This window comes from Rhinoraja longicauda, chromosome 12 (genome assembly GCF_053455715.1).
Source record: "Rhinoraja longicauda isolate Sanriku21f chromosome 12, sRhiLon1.1, whole genome shotgun sequence".
Classification (NCBI taxonomy): domain Eukaryota; kingdom Metazoa; phylum Chordata; class Chondrichthyes; order Rajiformes; family Arhynchobatidae; genus Rhinoraja; species Rhinoraja longicauda.
This window is the reverse complement of record NC_135964.1, coordinates 47,666,153-47,685,555: the sequence shown is the minus strand read 5'-3', so window position 1 is coordinate 47,685,555 and position 19,403 is coordinate 47,666,153. Positions and strand designations below refer to the sequence as shown.

At 37.8% G+C, this 19,403-nt stretch overlaps 2 protein-coding genes across 7 annotated transcripts in view; both read right to left on the bottom strand.

Moving 5' to 3' along the window:
- The window catches only part of mrps6 (mitochondrial ribosomal protein S6), a 60,886-nt gene extending 43,765 nt beyond the window's left edge, over window positions 1-17,121 (bottom strand). The window contains exon 1 of the mRNA XM_078409719.1: window positions 16,973-17,121. Within this exon, the coding sequence (XP_078265845.1) occupies window positions 16,973-17,113 (141 nt within the window). The 5' untranslated portion in view covers window positions 17,114-17,121. The remainder of the gene's footprint in view (window positions 1-16,972) is intronic.
- LOC144599002 (sodium/myo-inositol cotransporter-like) lies at window positions 198-17,097 on the bottom strand. 6 transcript variants are annotated; one of them, XM_078409715.1, is made up of 4 exons: window positions 16,973-17,082; window positions 12,294-14,728; window positions 10,015-10,264; window positions 198-8,152 (listed from the first exon to the last, which is right to left on the bottom strand). In XM_078409715.1, the coding sequence occupies exon 4, from the start codon at window positions 7,829-7,831 to the stop codon at window positions 5,702-5,704; it is 2,130 nt and encodes a 709-aa protein (XP_078265841.1). In that variant the 5' UTR covers window positions 7,832-8,152; window positions 10,015-10,264; window positions 12,294-14,728; window positions 16,973-17,082; the 3' UTR covers window positions 198-5,701. The 6 variants fall into 6 exon arrangements, with proteins under 6 accessions (XP_078265841.1, XP_078265842.1, XP_078265843.1 ...); XM_078409716.1 differs by having other exon boundaries at window positions 12,294-12,397; window positions 16,973-17,041; XM_078409717.1 differs by lacking the exon at window positions 12,294-14,728 and having other exon boundaries at window positions 16,973-17,097.
- Window positions 17,122-19,403: the final 2,282 nt, after the last annotated feature.

Genomic DNA, 19,403 nt, shown 5'->3' with positions numbered 1-19,403 from the left:
GAGTACAGGTTTACTACAATAAAATCATCTTCAAACCCTAGTTGCAAAGGTAGTTTGTTAGCACATTCAAAATTGAGAACTTCACAGTCAATGCAAAAACAAAGTGAATATATCTGCTAATTGCTTTCAGGAATTAGCCACAGGCCATCAGGACTGTTAACTTTTATAACTCCAGGGACTAAATTTTGTCTTCTCTGTATTAACTTTTATTTATATGCTGTAACTGTAATTCTTTTTTTTGCACAATCCTGAGGCATTGCCACTTTCATTTCACTGCACATCGTGTATGTGACAAATAAACTTGACTTGACTTGAGATAGTATTGGGGAGTTAATATCATCTTCAGACAATACTTTGAACAATATATAATAGTCACACTTAACTTTACACTACCAAATTCAAACCTCACAGGAGTGTTTCTTTAAGATTTTGTTCAGCAAGATGTGAAAATAAACCATTTAATTCCAGCAAACAAAACCTTAGTGTTAAATGTTGTCTCCTGCTATCTTCTATTGAAAAGGTCAGGCTTCAAGTTAAATTGAATGGGTTTAGTAATTTTCTTCCTACGTTCTGAGCCACGATATCTTCTGTATTCTTGGTATCACCATTGAAATCGAGTGAATGGCAAGATAGATTAGTGATTCTTTCTTGCGCAGAATTATTGCCAAGTCCAGGTTGTTCCTCCTGCATCTACCATGCAAGATGTCAAATTTACAAACAGATTAAAAAAACTAAATTTTTAAAAGTTTTGACTAATAAAGTCTCTCTCCTCATTAGTCACAACTTGTGATACAGGGTCTTTATTTCAGACTAACCAATATGCATCTACGGTCAGTAGATTTCACCTGTGCTAATGGTCACCTAGTCTAACATGCAATTGTGTAAAAAATGTAATGCTTTAAAAATAAAGATACATTTAAAATTATTCGCCCTCTTTCCCAAACACCAACGAATAAATTAAAACAGCTTAAGCACTTCACACTCTGAAGGTTAAAGGCAACCTAATGTGCCAATTTCAAGTTGTTATTTTACTTCCTATTTCAAAGAAAAATAATGTTCTTATTCGGTTAATGAAAAGGATGAACATGAAATTCAAATTTCTATGGCCCCTATTCTTGCCTTCCTCCTGGTAAACACCTTGAGGGCTTTAATATCCATTCTAAACTTTTAGAGGTCACATAATGCATTGTATTTTTTAATTTATAAGCATCATCCACTAAAGGAGACACAAAATGCTGGAGTAACTCAGCAGGTCAGGCAGCATCTCTGGAGTGAAGGAATGGGTGACGTTTCGGGTCAAGGCCCCTCTTCAGACTGAAGAAGGGTCTCGACACAAAACAAAACCCATTCCTTCTCTCCAGAGATGCTGCTGAGTTACTTCAGCATTTTGTGTCTACCTTTGATTTAAACCAGCATCTGCAGGTTTTCCTACACATATCGTCCACTAAGAATACTTAAAACAGACAAAATTTACAATCAGAAATTAGTACCACATAGACCTATCGCCAGGAGTATCTTCTCTGCCATAACCAAAGATATGGCTAGGAGAATTTGAACAGATGGTAAATATTCTATAGGATGTCTGACATGCATTCTGACCAGCATCATAGTGCTATACAGTATACATTTCATGACTGTCCAACCTATATACTTTAATTGGTTGGACATAGTCAGAGGGTCCAAGCACTTAACTGATATTCCTAAATGACACCCCAATCAAGATCCTATAATACAGAGTAGATAACAGGTGAGCTTGGGACTGCCAACACAAGGGAACAAAATGAGCCAAGGGGAAAAAAGGATGACAGAAAGTGTTAAAGTGTTGCAAGATCTGCTGCTAAAAAGTTCTATTTTATTCCCCATTTTGTCCAATCTAATGAACAACCTCTGCAATAAATTTTCCTGAAAACTGCTAATCTATTTCAAGAATAGAAATGTTTGGTACAATGTTTAAGCTGCTTCACCCTGCTCTGGATTTATGTTTAGGACCCTCCCATTCTCTCAATGTACGCGAGTTTGCCTTTCATTGAATCTCAGGATTTACCACAAATTGCATGAAATTTGGTTAGCCTTTGTCACCCAGTGGAAGGAAGCTGACGTCATGTAGTCCCAACCATCTCATCACTCGAAAGCCTGAAACATACTTACCTTTTGCCAGCAATTCCATAGAGAACTATTGGCAGGCCAGTTGATCCCTGATTTCTACAGCTACACATTGAATGCATAAGTTGAAAGTCAATTAGAAGTTGCAGAAACCATCACTTTTGGCTCTTTGCTCCCAAACTGGACTCTCAATACTGAGAAAGGGCAAAAATAGCCAAAACTAAGGAGGCAGATACAATTCACACTTGGCCTCTTAGCATTATGTTAGCCATGAATGGCATATGCTGCCAACCTGATTCATTTGAATTGCATCTCCAACTTTGATGTGTTATATATTAGTGCATTTAATTAATATCACTTGCATGTGACAAGAAAACATGCATTATTTAAATCGATTTAACATGTTTTGAAATTAATTTGATCAGAGGCCTGTTGATATCAGCTAGTGGTGAAAAAGGTCTTTGGGACAGGGCTTTACGATCCGCTCTCTAAGACCAAGTCAGGACTTCGCAGAATAGCTATGGAAAAGGAGGTCAAGAGGATATCCGGACCTACTGGGTTACCAAAATTAAGTGCGACTTTAGGAATAGCGCAGAAGAATTTTTTCTTCTGTGCTATTCTCAAGGAGTGCAAGGAATGGTGGATTGTCAAGTCATAACTTCGTAATTACCTTTTACCGAAAAAGAAAAATTGAAATATTGGTCTAACCTCAACAGAACTGAAGGTTCATCTATGGGGAAAGCTAGAATATTTATAGTTTAGATTCCATAGAACAAGCAAAACAAACAAAAAAATGCAGCCAGAGACTAAATCCATTTTCAATGAACCTAACATATCTGTACTATATTATTATATAGAATGTGAACATTAAAACTCAGGGGCATTCCCTTATATAACATCTCAATGTTGGCAATTGGTCAGAAGTCCTACATTTTTTTGCTCTATTGTGATTGTCTTTCTGTGGAACAAGAAATAAAGTCTTGGCAATTCAATCAAGTTCATGTAGCATTCTATAAATTGTTTAACTTGTGTGGATGGTTTACACTCACTGGAATTTCTATGAATAGCAACAGTGGAGTTGTTATGAATGTCCAAACAATGTCAAAGTACAACTAACAGTTTAAGCATGTCAAATAATTTTAAAACATTACAAACAATACTTTAAAATGAAGCTTTTATTATAAATGTCAGGTTAAAAAACAAATAACCAAGTTTTAGAAGAAAATCATGATTATTTATCTAATAAGTTTGAAGATATAACTCCTGAATTTTGCAAAGAACCTCCCAAATTCTAATTCTGAATAAGGAGACCTCATCTTAAAAAAATAAAATCATACTTTTAAATCAAGGCACACATAGTCCTGGTATGTATTTTTAGCATTGTTCTTTTATTTACTCCTTTGAATTCCTAAAATTGGTCAACACCTTTTCAGGCACCTCAAGGTTTCACTAGATCACACCAAAAATGTGTTAAATATGTCTCTCTGTGCCCCAGATAATTATTTGTGCTTTGTGAAACTGGTCAACATTTGGATATCAAGGTAGGAATGTCAGTACGCACAAGACACAAGCTGGTACCTATATAAATCCAAAATGTTATTTGCTGGTGATAGGATAAATACTTTGGATAAATGCTATTTTGCAAGTACACTCTGCACATTTTTGCAAATCATGTTAATTATATACTCTTCCAATAAGGACAACAATTGGTACTTGCACAGCAATCTATACATTTAAATCCTTACACAAAGCTTTTCCTCCATATTAAAAAGTGATAGACATGTTTATGGCAGAATATATAAATTATAGCATACTCCTGATATTTCTTTCTTTGGCAGAAAACTCTCATTTGAAATGAGCTACTCTTAGTTAGACTGACTTATAACCTTGCAATTATTTTCAGCAACCACGACCTCTAGCTTATATTTTAACAAACTACATTCATTTTTTCAAATATAAAAAGTGTCTTAAAAATAAACCCGAATTAATTGAGGAAGAGCGTGACTGACAGAAATAACAAACGATGGAGAGATATCTACAAAGATATTACGCTATAAGGATAGAGAACAAAACTCAAATAAAGATACCATGTTGTTTTGAGACTGGCGAATAGATGATTCCCTTCACATATTCTTCTAATCCTCAGGATCCAATCACTATTTTACAAATGTAATCATCATACATTTAGGGTCGGGTGGTCACATGTGTTGCTGATGTTGCTTAATTAAAGGATGCATGTTTCCTGGTTTATCACAACCTAGTTCTGGCATCTTAGCAAAAATGAGAATTTACTTGCCACAATGCATTTATGACCAAGTCCGATTAAAACAGTCAATATCTTCAACATTAATGCACAAGTACTTTCTTTTGGATTAGGCTAAAAAGATTTTATAACATGAAACTCTTTTTTAACCTAGATCATCCATAATAAAAGCTACAGTATACAATAATAGTTACACAAAGAAACTATGATCCTTTTGTTGGCCTATAAGAAACGCATTTGCATGTCATCTTCAGAGTTGTTTCATGCAATTAATATTTTGGGGAACAGTACATTTATACACATTTTTAATATCACGTGATATAAAAACCACAACATCCCTACCCCAAATAGAACTAGTATTAACTAAATCCTGACCTACAAAATTCACTGACCCCTGTTATGGAAGAAGGGTGTTCCACTAATGGGATGGGGAAACAAATTTTGAAATGGCCACAGGTGGACATACCTTTGCAGCTTATAGGCTCAGTGGGAGAGATACATGACCTGGCCAGTATGCAAGAAAATGAAGTGATGTGAAAAATGTGGAAATTAAGAGGTGGGGAGTGGGGGAAGGAGGAGGAAGAAATAGTGTTATGAACTTTATTTGTCATGAAACTACATTCAATTATTTTCCCGTCCACTGAACTTATTTTTGTAAATCCTTGGGGGTAATTTTAACTGTGTTCATTAATGAACTTTATTGGAATCACATACATTTTCTAGTTTCTCAACATGAAACAATAAAAAAATTAAAACAATTATCAAACCTTGTTTGTATATAGTTTACAAATATTGCAGAGAAAATAAGAGAGAAAAAAAGCTGAGTAATAAATTATAAAACCCCCAAATTATGTTAGCTACAGATCTAATTTCCAAATCCCAATTTTTCCCTCTAAAAAGTACTGATTCACCGTTTTCATAATGCACTGGCCATTAGTCTTTTTTGTGGCATCTCAAAATGTCACAAAGAGCTTGACAATGGCCATCGTAAAAAGCATTCAATAAGAGTAACCAAAATCACTCGTGAATTATCTGCTGACCCTCAGCTGAAACCCTTCCTGGTGTTTCCAGTAGTAATTGCGGAATAGCAAGTCAGAAGATGAAACACTGTAATTTTCCACCTCAATACAAGGCAACAAGGTCAATTTTACGGTCTACGACTTAAATCTACCAAGTTCAGACAGGGCACCACAATTTGATTTTATGATAAATTTCCCCACTCATTACACTGAAGATTTAACAAGCAAGGTACAGAAGTTCTCTATCCAGGCCAACAAAAGGAAAATAGACATCTTCACAACCAAAATTGGATTCATTTAAACCTGCAGACTGATTTTACAAAGAAAAATAAATGAACATAGATATTCCAGAAGATAATACAACTACAAGGCCAATATTTAACAGTATTTTAATCCTGGGGCTCTCTTGAAGCATTTCTCTGCAAATGCGTTCTTCTTCTACAGGATTTATCTCTACTGGATTTGTCACATAATTTTTTAATCCACAAATGCAGTCAAAAAGTTTACACCACTTGCTTCTGTCCAGTTGAGGTTCCTCTTTAGTTTCTTGGACCACAGAAGTTTGACCATTTAAATAACCATCATTTGGAATCAGTGCTTCGATGTTGGATGGGGAACACAAAGATTTGGAATCATCACTTCCAGGCATTAATACAACTAATTCTATTCCATCAATATCCTTGCGATTACAATCAGATTTATCCGTGCATGTGGTACTGCCGTTACAATCAGACACTGTTCGATTTTCTAGTTTAGTTGGTTCATCTGCCTGGGAGCTTTTTATGTTGTCCAAGTCTTTTAATGACCAGAATGTGGTGTTGCGAGTATATTCTTTTGGAAGTGCAGGTGTCAGCAGACTCACGACGACTGCTGTAATGATGGTGCTCCAAAATAGAACTGTTGCCACATACATGTAATGAATGTTTCTGATAAAACTTGGTCTTGTGTCAAGCTGATCACAGTCTGGCGCTTGATAAACAAAGGCAAGAATCAAGCGGATTATTCCCAACATCGATCCAATTAGCCCTCCGTAGAAGGCCCCCTGTTCATTGCAGCGGTTCCAGAAAATACCAAGTAGGAATATTGCTGCCACAGGTGGTGTGAGATAATCTGCTACCTCTTGGATGTAGAGATACATTTGTCCTCCTTGCATCTCTACAATTATAGGAACCCAGGCAATACTTATGCCCACCATGAAGATAACAAATAAGCGACCTACCACCATAAGTTCTCGGGAGCTGGAAGCTTTTCGAAGATGCTTGTAGATGTCAAGGGTGAATATTGTGCTGGCACTATTGAATATAGAATCCAAATCACTCATTAAGGCTGCAATCATGACTGCCATCATGAGGCCACGAAGACCTGCCGGTAAGATTCCCAACACCAGGCGTGGGTAAGCAATATTTGAGCAACCTGCACTGCTGCCACATACTTGCATGCAGTGTTCTGGATTAATGCAAATTATCTCATCGGTAAAGAGAATCCTGGAAATCATCCCCGGAATGACTATGATGAACATGGGCAAAAGCTTCAAAAAACCAGCCATCAGAGTGGCTCCTTTGGCGTGAGCGATGTTCTTTGCTGCCAAGACTCGCTGCACAATGACTTGGTCAGCGCACCAATACCAACCAGAAGCTGGTGTTTGACCAAATAGAAAACCAGGCCAAGGAATATCCTCATCAGTTGGTTCACGCAGCATCCTCAGAGAATCTTCTTTTGGGTGAATATGGCAAGTGTTCGTAGAGCTTAGATTGAAGGAAGAAATGATTGCAGTGACATTTGGCGAGGCGAGCATGTACCTCCGTTTCATTTCCTCAAAGCCTCCAACCTTGACCATACCGACAACCATCAGTGTTAAAGCTCCACCAATCATAAGAATGGCCTGCATGACATCTGTGTAGATGACAGCCACAAGTCCTCCTGTGACAGTTAACACTGCAGTCAATCCAATCAAAATGGTGATAGAGAGATATAGATTCCAGCCCAGTGAAGCTCGGATGAACAGTGCTCCGGCATACAAGTCAACAGAAAGCTTAGTGAAAACATATAATATTAAAAACAACAAAGCAAAATACATTTTTAATCTGGTACCACCGTAACGTTTGTAAAGGTACTGCGGCATGGTGAACACACCAGATCTAATATAGACTGGGATGAAGACCCAACCTAATACCTGCAATAGTAATACTGCATTGAACTCCCAGGCTCCCACTGCAAAACCACTGGCTGCTCCAGATCCTGCTAAACCAATAAAGTGTTCACTGCCAATATTGCTCACAAACAATGAAGCACCTATTGCCACCCAGGTCATGGAGCGTCCTGCAAGAAAGTACCCACTCACAGTACTTCTGTTGGATTTCCACATCGCAAAAAAGCCAATGCACAATACAAGAACAAAATAACATCCTACAACAGCCAAGTCAGCTGTTTCCATAAAGCCAAACATTTTTATAATAGGTTAGATTCAGCCGTGTACAGAAAAGGATGCTAGACAACAGCAAGGTACGTTATGGTTGCTAATGAAATACCAAAAATAAATCAGTAAGGAGCGGTAAAATATTTGTCCTTTGGTTTGCTGCCTTGATTGAACCTGCAGGATTCCAGTTCTACAGGACTGGGATGCTTTTTATTTATCTTGTTAACTTCACTTTTGACTATTTCTCATGCTCTTTTAAGCAGCATTCCACAAGATTGGCACAGCTTAATTTGTTGGTGTTGAAATTCTTAGCTGTTGCTGAGAGGTCTAGTAAGGCCTAGAGTTACACTCCTGCAAGACAGCAAAGACAAAAGACAAAAAAAATGATATTAGAATTGCACTTATTAGGTTCATTTCCGGAAAAGAAATAGAATACATGATGTAAATTCTCTCAATGACTAATGACATATGAAAGTGAAAAGGCTAAAAAAAAACGGTTTCCATTTTAAAATGGAAAGGTTGAAAGCCTACAATGAGTATTATTACTGATCGTAGATTTCTTGAACCCTACAATCCACTCTCATGTGAATCAGGGACATGAGGGCAAATGCGCTTGTGGCATAAATAGATCTGGATCAGATGTAAACCAAGTAACTTTATGGTAGATTTTAAGGATTTTTTTTTTCCACAAAACAAACTGAGTGGCCCAATCCCAAACATTACAAATACCATTTACATGGGTTCTGAAGCCACAGTTCAAACAATTTGTTTTGAGCAATCCTTAAAGACATTTTCAACAAACGAAAAGAAAAAAAACTTGATCCAGATAATTCTGCCACTAGATTTAAAACAACTTACCAAGTTGGATTTAGCGAAAATTTGTACACTTTCATTGCCCGGCAAAAAAACGAAGCAGCCCAAATTCAAGGCACAGAGAAAGGGTTGCTCTATGCTCAACATACTGAAATATTCAAAATAAAGTCAGATCGTGTGACTTTGAAAAAAATGCTAATACTTAAAGGTTTAATTGGTCACAGTGGAGGAACGAACCACCACTCTGCACCAAATCCAAAAACGACGCACAAAACATAACTTTGCAAGATATCTGACAAAGATTTTAGAAAGTAGCGCCTAATAAACAGATTTTGGAATTGAGAGCGATTTGCTTTACCCAACTAAAAAGACCACATTGTTGATGATCATTGTGGAGTTTCTGCAAAGCAGAGATCTGAAAATAAATCATTAGGTGTTTTAGGGTGTTTTAATATCAAACACTAGGAGTGCATTCCAAACTAATTAGATGGCAAGTGTACATGCCATTTCTGTACTCCAATTTAATGTTCCATATTTTGCAGTTTAAAATACTCAGTTTTAACAATGTAAATACAACAACGTCGTTTTTTAGAGGTAAAAGCAGGGATAGAGTTTTGCTATACATTGATAATTGCATAATGAAGTATGTGGGATACTCCATATTCAATCCCTGGTCTGTGAAAAATCAGCCAGAATAATGGCTAGAATGCTACAATTCACCTCAATGCTTTGATCTGGGTGTGGAAGGAAAGATGGGAAGCTGATCGGGTGGGGAGGGTAGGGGTGGGTGGGGACAGGACTGCAAAGGTGAAGCTCTAGAGTGATCTGGTGGGTTGAGTCAATAATGAACCAAATTTCCTTTCCTGATTGTTAATCAGCGATCCCATGTCAAAATGTGCACAAAACCGGCAGTAGGTTAATGATATAGTTGCTGAATCAAATCTTGCAAAAATTAAATGTGTTCATACAATGCCAGGATCACATCAATAGTCATCTCTTTTGACAATGGGATGAATTCCAGAAGGGATTATTGGACAGCAATCAGGAGACATTTGGTTTTCTTTCCTCCTCCCACCATGATGACATGGAGGCCAACTCTACTGCATCACCCTAACCGTAGTTCAGATCTAACTTAGAGACCAGTGATCAAATCTGAAAGCTCAATCACACTATTATTCCATGGGGCAATTCCATGAAATGTTGCAAGAATTACAGGTAATATGTTATTTAAAAATCCTTCAAATTGTATTTTGACAGATAGCAACAGAAATTTATGTAGTAGTGTTAATGTAACGGCAGCCTAACTGATGTGAAAAAACCTTAATTATAAAGTGCATTTGCATAAAACTTTACCACAGCGGAGTGTTACTAGTAAACGGTTAGAAGATATATCTACTCACGTATGCAGAAAGGAGAAACCACGGGTTTTCCAAAAGATTTGCACTTCTGAAGCTCACGTGAGGCACATGAATGGTGCAGGTATCCTAAGCTTACAGTTGCACTGTAAGTACCAGTGACAGCAATGCACCTTTAACATAAGTGCTGGAGTAATTGCATTCAAGAGGCTAAATGATCCATTGCTACCATCAAATGTAGTGTACATGCCATGGCTCCATTTTACAGTTTTCTACAAAGCTACCAGTCATACCCCTATAGTTTACAGGACAAAACCATATATTAAAGTGCAATTAACACATCAATTTTTAGAATTTCTCCCTAATCACTATATACAGATGCATTTTTGACATGAATTACCATCAATTCTGACAAATTGACTAATATTCCAAACTGCAGCTAGAGTCATTTCTGACAATATTGTTGTGAAAGTTCTTTGGTCATGGTTTCAGCAAAATTAATATCCAACTACTAAATATGGAAATGTATATCTACAATACACCATTATGCTTCTTGCAAGATTGAGAATTATTATTTCAGTGGACAATAAAACTGTCTATTTTTTTTACACAAATATTATGATTTTGCTAATTACTTTACAAAATTAGTTTTTTAATAAATTTCAGTGGAACGCCCACAACATTGTGCTCAAAATATCTGGCTTTGTTTTTAATACTCCTTTTTTTAAACAATATTTAAATGTGTCGAATATGATGAAATTCATTTGTTTCTCTATCCAGAATTGAACTAAAAATATCCAGAATTGAACTAAAAATATCCAGAATCATACACCACCCTTGCAAACACATTGGTCTAAAATTTTACAATTTTGAGCAATGAAACTAGCACCCCAGTGTTCAATAATATTGAGTAGTAAACCAGATAAGTTCCAGCATCCACACTTGTCTAGTTGCATGTGTAAATTAGAAAGTTGCTGTCCAATGTCAGCTGCTCTGAAACCTTTGGCACTGAAGCTGTGGCACTGACCAATAAATGCTATAAAAAGTAAACTTTCCCATTCTAGCATAGCTGAATTTAATATAATGATTAACTACTGCCAAATAAACTCTGAAAATGTACTTTTAGCTAATTCCTTCACAATTTAGTTGGCACTTTCTGAATTTGCTTTAAAGGCATCTAATTGCTTGTTTATTCAAGTCCCCGAGTCTCCATAAGTTGCTGTACAGATGCCCATGAAAAGTTTGAGCAAAGATAAGCCTAATTTGTTCAGAGAGCTGTTTTCAATATCCTCTATTCTCAACATGATACTCAAACATTGTCCTCATTTACACTCATGTCATTAAGTTAGGAATTTGGTGAATTAATAATTTTTTTTGAACACCAAGTTCATTTTGCTTTTTATTATACTAGCCTAATTCATTATCCCGACTACTAATTTACCATATTATAGATCTCTGCAACGCTGCTTTGACTGTTCGGTGATTCATTGAGCTTTATTTTGAACTTATCCAAAGCCTTGTAGAATTAAGCCCTGCCCACTCCTAATGAAGATATTACACATTCTCCTACCAGAGCTATGCTGCCTAAAAAAACATGACAGGTACGAGTTCATCTGATTCCTTGTTTAGTTGGTTATAGGTTTCTCCAGAACCTCATTACTCCATCTCATCTGAAGAAGGGTCTCAACCCAAAACGTCATTCATTCCTTCTCTCCAGGGATGCTGCCTGTCCTGCTTAGTTACTCCAACATTTTGTCTCTCATCTTTAGCTGTTGTGCTTATCATATATAAATTTAGTAACCATGAATGTTGGCAGATTGCTGGACCATACAAGGTAGCCTTTCCCCATTAAAATTAGGATTTGTTTTTACATACAAACCAATTCTTTTCTGTTTACCCCTTTATTTTGCTTACCATCTCCACCCAGGAACTTTGACAACATTATTGAATGGCTCGAGAAAGGGTGATGTTCGGGCCAGACATCTCATTCTTAATGATAAAATTTAAATCTGTCAGCAGTTACAAATATTAGGACCATGCACGAGAATATTTTCTCAAATGACAACTAGCTGGAAGGGAAAAAAACATTATCTGACATCTAATTTCTCTATTTTACCGATTCGATCCATCTCAGCTATTCAAACTTTTATACTAATTTGTTTTCCTCTCACTACTTTTATGGAATTTTGAAGCAATTTTTTAATGTCCTTATATTCCCATTTTTTAAGGAAAAACTATGACACTCTACAAACCCACCCCTCTCTGTATCATCTTACAAACTTGTTTATAAAATCTTAGTTAACATATATTTAACAATTAATTACCTGGTAATCTTTCTACTTTGATAGTGTCCTGTAGTATAATGATCTTCCTCCACCTTGGTTTCTCAATTAAAAATTATCGAGACTATATTAAATTAACAAGCTTTCTGGGAAAAAGTTAAATATTTTAGAAATAATTTAGAATCCATTTCTTTTCATTTTGTTTGGAAATTAATCTAGTAAAAATGAATGCAATTCTATTATATAGCATCTAAGTAATGGGTTTAGGCTGCATACAGTTATTGTATATTCAGCCCACCTACCTGCGGTACCACTAGCACACACACTGTAGAGAGAATATTACCTATTATACAATAAACAATGGCCAAGTTAACATGTTCAACTTTATCAACATTTTGCTCCCTACATAAATATTCCCTTTCTAGACATCTTTTCCTGGTTTATCAAATTGATAAAGCACTACTTTCAAGTTTCAAACCACGCAGCAATTCAGCACCAAAAAATTACTTTTTATATTTTGTAGAACCTAATACTGTGATAGTAATCCAAAAAGTATACCTAATAGCAGCCAATTCACAAGCAAAGTGGACACTTTGATGGGAAATAAAAATCTTGCCTTGGACATTTGCAATGGAATACAGCTTAAAAAACATTTGCTTCCTTTAAGTTTTAACTGACGTGTTTTGTCAAAACATATCATCTCTCCACTGATTTAATTCCATGGCCTGGGCTGCTTTTGGACAAGTTATGTTGGGGCTAGTATATGGAGATAAAAGGTAGCTACAAGAAAAGCTGCTGGGCAAGAAGCCAGATCACAACCAGAAAGATTCAATTTCCTTACTGCCAGCCATGACATATCTTTACACCACATTTGTACAAACACTGTTTTGATAAGACCCTTGTACACAAGGATCTACAAGCTGCAAACTTTAAACCAATTACGGAAATAAAACCCAAAAAGGTAGAGTTCAATTTAGGATCAACCCTGAACATTTATTTCCAATTCTGATCAGGTTTTGTACTTTTCGGTTCTCATGACTACTGGAAATAAATAGCACTATTGTTCTATTCAACTCTTAAATGTGGCTATAATTCTTATTGAGAAATCAATGTGAAAGCAGAAATTTATCAATTAAGTCAAGGTGTTTATCACCACATTTTTGGCCCAGGCAAAAGCAAATGTTTCAGAGAAGTTATTTAAACCTGGAAAAATAGATGTAAAATTTTCTCTTAACTTCAAGGATTTCTAGGATTACTTCATTTTATTCTGCTACCAAATTAAAACTGTATAACTAACCCCTTAATGGAGAAGAGAAGAAAATAAACCTCTGGTTTGTTCATTGTTACACAGCACAGACAATCTTTCATACACCTGACACACCCCAATGTTGATTCAACCCGAGTTCCCAGGCCCACTGGGTAACTTTTTTGCTTAATAAATATGCCTTTGCAAGTTTCCTTAATGCAAGGTGGGAGACAGATAATGAAGGATAAACAGCCCCAGGAAGAATAATGCCCCAAGGAGCTCAACGTTTCATCATAGATATTGATGATTTGGATGAAAGAAGGGCTAACTACCCATTTTTGCAGATCATGCCAAATTATGTTGAATTGTGAGCAGGAAGTTACAAAGTAACGATGATAATATAGAGCAAGTGGGGGAAATTTCAGTGAAGGGGGATCAAGTCATGCAAGAGGTAATCCATTTTGGATGCAAAAAAATAAATGTTTTTAAAATAAAATCTGGAAGTGTACAGGATCAAAGACTCAAGTCCACAAACCTTAAAAAGCTAGTAGACAGATAAGTAAGCAAGAGATTTATTGATAGATTGAAATATTTTACCCCCGTAAAGATGCCTCTGCAACGGAGGATGAAGTTAAGGTTCAGTCGCACAGACTAGTGGTCAGCTCCCCAGATGGGGCTCCAAAGGTTAAACTGTTAAAATAACTTAAGAGCGAAATTAATTCCTTTGCTGGAGATAATGATTAACAAAACGTCAGTCTGAAAATTAGTTGGGCCACTCCACATACACATTGCCCCAGCTAATGCCACAAGAGGTACAAATCTGGAACTTTGTCAGCGTGTTGATTCAGGAACAAAATGCAGTTTAAGGTTGACAAAAGATTTTCGTGAAGCAATGGAATCAAAGAATACGGTGCAAATGAAATACCGATCAGCCACCTATTAAAGTTTTTGATCTAGAGAATTATGTTTTTCCAGCTGAAATGCCTTAGCTTGGAATGGTATGTGATAACTGCAATGGGAACATCCATTGGACAGGAAAACATTTTAACTGCTAGGATTTAAAAAGTGTACTTTGAAAAATACCATACCTTCCTTTTCAGTAAAAATAATGCATTATGTAGCATATGACCAGATCCTTTTCCATGTGCATCTCAATTCAACTGAAATAACTTATACCCAAAATAAAGATCCAAATTGTACATAATTGCAAATTATTCAATTCAGCACTTACCTGCCCCAAAATTGCAAGCAACAAACAACAGGAGATTCATATTGATACGTTAGTTTCTAGCATTTGTCAAAACATTGATATCTTCTGAAATTATCACCTTAAATGAATCTTTCAAAAGTTAGCATTATAGGAACAAATAAACATTGGCGATAAATTTCTATTCTCTATCAACATAGTGGAATCCGGTTAAAGTGGGGAAATGTCTTTGCCCCAACTGATTTGCCAGGAAATAAACAATTACAGAAAAGTATTTTTGCTGCAAAGTTTTTGCTTTTTTTTTACTAAACTGCCTAATGTTAAAATTAATTGTTCAGGTTATAAAGAGTTTTATTGTTTTAGTTAATGTCTGTGTGTCAAAATTAATAAATTTGTTTTTCAGTTTTACCTATAATTTTATAATTAAATATGTTGGTCACTGCAACTTGCAACACACAGCACAAGGATTGAAAATCATTCCTCTAACCAACATCTAAAAAGTTGACAATCCAGACCAAAGAAGGGTCTTGACCCGAAATGGGACCCATCCTTCTCTCCAGAGATGCTGCCTATCCCACTGAGTTACTGCAATATTTCGTGTCTACCCAAAAAGTTGACGAGTTGGATTTGAAACTCACTGCAAGTGAATCTGAAAATTGTTTCTGGCCTTTTCAATCCCTGTGAACTATTATAATCATGACATGCCATGAAGATCTCCATACAACAGGGTTCCACCATATGGTATTACTAGATAACTTACCTGCTTCCAGAGATTTTTTTTAAAAAATCATTCAGAAGATGTAGTCGCTCTAAAGGCTAGAATTTATTACCAATCACCAAACGTCTGTGGGAAGGGGGTGGGTGAGCTGCCTTCCTGAACCAATGCAATCTCACAATCTACTGGCAGGAGTATTTAGATCGGGTTTTTTTACCCAAAAGGTGGAATGGTGTACAACCTGGTGGGGAGTATTTGCGACTTCTGGTGCATTTGCTCTTTCTGATTATGTAAACCCGGGATTGAGAGGTGGCATTTTTTATTTTAAAAGTTTGGTAACTTGCACCTTGGTGATCGTACACGCAGCAGTCATGATGTGTCACTGATAAGGGGTGGGGGCAAGTGTTTTGAAGACAAAAGCCCAACTGTAAACTGAAATGTGTCTTCATAGAATAAATAGTATAATTTCCGTCAGAGCTGGCAACGCACGATTCTGAAGTTGACAAAACATTTTACATACAAAGTAGTCAATATCTTTATTACTCGTGACACCCTGTATACCACCACCACGATTAAAAGGCTAACTTTTGCAAAGCACTATGTTAAACTCGCGAATGAGTGGTGTTAAGATTCATGAAATAGTGATCACATCACAAACTCACAAGGTAACGAACATATTTTAACTCGAGACATTTAATATTGCCAGATACCTCACGTTTAATGTCATTCAAAAAATAAAACAGAAACTTCAGATGGAAAGGAGGATTTAGACGTTTCGTTTAATCGCACTCACTGGAGACAAAAGTTGACCCACAATAATCTTAAAAGGGGGCACACACAAGGTAGACACACAAAATGCTTCTTGAGTACAGTAACTCAGCGGGACAGGCAGCATCTCTACAGATAAGGAAGGAATAGGAGACCTTTCTTCGGGGAAAGGAGGAGTTTTTGTTTTGGGGGGGGGCTCCAAAAGCAATTTAAAAAATATATATATTTTTAAAAGCAAAATAAACGACATCAAGTCCCCAAACATGAGGAGGGGAAAGGTTTTTGATATGGGATAGGATAAGCCAGGGTGGTGGGAGGACGTATGGGGTTGAGTTTGGTGGGCAGCAACAGAGAGAGTGAGTGTTTCTTCAGCTTTATCCCCCCTCTCTGTCCACAAGTGTCCACAGTCACAAGAAGATGCGGCCTGAGCGGCCGACCGGCTCCTTCCACACTACCTGGCAAAAAAACACACACACACACACACACACCACCACCACCTTGACCTCCCCTGACTATGACAACCCCACACACACACACACCTCTATAAAAAAATAAAACACCCTCCATTCATGGTGTCAAGGCGGCAGCGGCGGCGGCAAAAGCAGCCCGTTATTAGTCGGCCGTCGCTTCATTCAATGAGGGGGGAAGATGGCGGCTGGTTGTCATTTGATTTTTTGTTTCTCCCCCCTCCCTCCCTCCCCTCCCCTCCCCTCCCCTCCCCCTGCTCTCTTCTCTCCCCGCCCGCCCGCTCACTCTCCATGTGCGTCTGGTGTGTGAACACTCACCCGCTGCATGGTTTTCAGAATCAATGCGAGTTCGTATCTGGGCATGTTGTTGTGGCTCGACGGCGCCGCGACCTCGTGTCCTTTATACCGCGGCGGGCCCCAAAGTTTCGTTTCGTTTCGTCGCCTCCCACAGACGAACATTCCCTCCCCTCCCCCACGCTTGACGGCCCGGCCCGCCTCCCCTCTTAAAGGCGCACTCCCACCCCCCCCTCCTCCCCCAATTCCGCCACCTAGAGTCACGGAGTGAGTGATGCAGGAGCAAAGGTACTAGAGGAGACGAAATCGCCTATAAACTGAAAGTGTAGGGGGAAATAACTGCAGGTACTGGTACAAATCGAAGGTATTTATTCACAAAAATGCTGGAGTGCCTCCTCAGCAGGTCAGGCAGCATCTGCGTGTGCGGACACTGTCCTTCTGATTAATTTTACTGATTGTATGCCTCCTTGGTACCTTCCCCTCAGTTAGCAATGTATCATTCTACATCTCCTTATCATCGTCTATTTTGATCACCTTACCCTTCCATATCTCTAGTCTCTCTCTCCCCTGACTCTCTGTCTGAAGAAGGGTCTCGACCCAAAATGTCACCCATTCCTTCTCACCAGAGATGCTGCCTGTCCCGCTGAGTTACTCCAGCATTTAGTGTCTATCTTCGTTATTCACATTATTCCCTTTATCCTGTATCTATACCCTGTGAATGGCTTGATTATAACAACAAAAACTTTCACTGTACTTCAGCGCACGTGACAATAAATAAACTAAACTAGAGCTGTTTCTCGACCAGGACACTGAAACTCAAAAAGCTTTGTCTGCTCTGCCATGTAGTTGTGAAAAATAAATCCATGGAATTCCCCTCCCCCCTAAAAAAAAAAGAATAGGGAAGTAGTTTCCCACCCAGTTAATGTTTACCACAAAAGTCAACATTTCTCCGGTCATTATCATGTCATTTGTGAATGATTCCTTTCGCAATTTTGGTTACAGTGTCCCTACAACAGTGATAAAACTTTAAAGTATTTCACTAAAGTGGAGCACATTGGGGCATTCTGTTAGTCTCCCCTAAAGTCTATTTGTGATAAGATTTACTGCACTCTGCAGACAACAGCAGTCCTGGTAGTTCAACAGAGTGCTAATTTTTCACGGATCAAACTATCACAGAGAAGACTATCCCCGCACGTGTAATTTTTTTGAAAGGACTCTAATTTTCTTTACAAAATTGCTTTGCCAAAATTCACCATTCATTGATGACTCATTTTGTGGCCTGTTCTGCATCGGTAATATGGTAAATGGCTCAATGCAAGAATGGAGGTCACATAATAAAACGCTATTGATAATGTACTTAACTGTCATTAAGGTACACATGTGGTCTCAAAATTTTAGAAGGTCATTATCAAAAATTAAACCTCTCAATAATCTCAAAAGTTGAAATGTACAATGATTCACTGTTGATAATTCAACACAGATTGGCTTATTATTGATAACAAACAAAAGAAGTCATGAGAGTGGAAGTGCTCCATTTCAAGGTCAGTTTATTGTCCCATCTACCAATTAAGGTACAGTGAAATTTGAATTGCCATACAGCCATACTAAGTGAACAAGACACACAACTGCATAAAAGTTAACATAAACACCCATCACAGTGGATTCCACATTCCTCACTGTGATGGAAGGCAATAAAGTTCAACCTTCTTCATCTTTGTTCCCCCGCGGTCGGGGCAGTCAAACCATCCGCAGTCGGGGCCATCAAAGCCCCCGCAGCCGATGAGTGAAGCCCCCGTTGGGGTGATCGAAACTCCCGCGTCGGGGCGGTTGAAACTATCTCCCTATTAACTCCCTTTTAACTCATGTTCCAATAGAATTGATAATCCTGGCTTGCCAAGTTGTATTAACATGATGTGCAGCTTTTGAAGTAAAATATCTGAAAACACAGGGATCCCCAATGTCCAGCTTCAATAAATTATTGCAACATCGTCTACATCTCAGTGTATGAGATGCAACCTTACGGGCTACCATATGGTCTCTATGGTAGACAAGATGTATCGAACGGATGTATTGGTGAAAATGTGAATGATCTTGTGATATACTGCTGATTTGCATCAGCATTTAAAAAAAAATAATCCGCTCTTATTTCATGCAAGATGTTCAAGTGGAATTTATTCACAAAATGCTGGAAGTAGTAACTCAGCAGTTCAGGCAGCATCTCAGGAGAGAAGAAATGGGTGACGTTTCGGGTCGAGACTGATGTCAGGGGAGGGGGCGGGACAAAGATAGGATGCAGCCGGAGACAGGAAGACTAGTAGGAGACCCGAAACGTCACCCCATTGCATCTCTCCTGAGATGCTGCCTGACCCGCTGAGATACTCCAGCATTTTGTGTCTACCTTCGATTTAAACCACCGTCTGCAGTTTTTTTTCCTAACTCATTAATGAAATCAGCA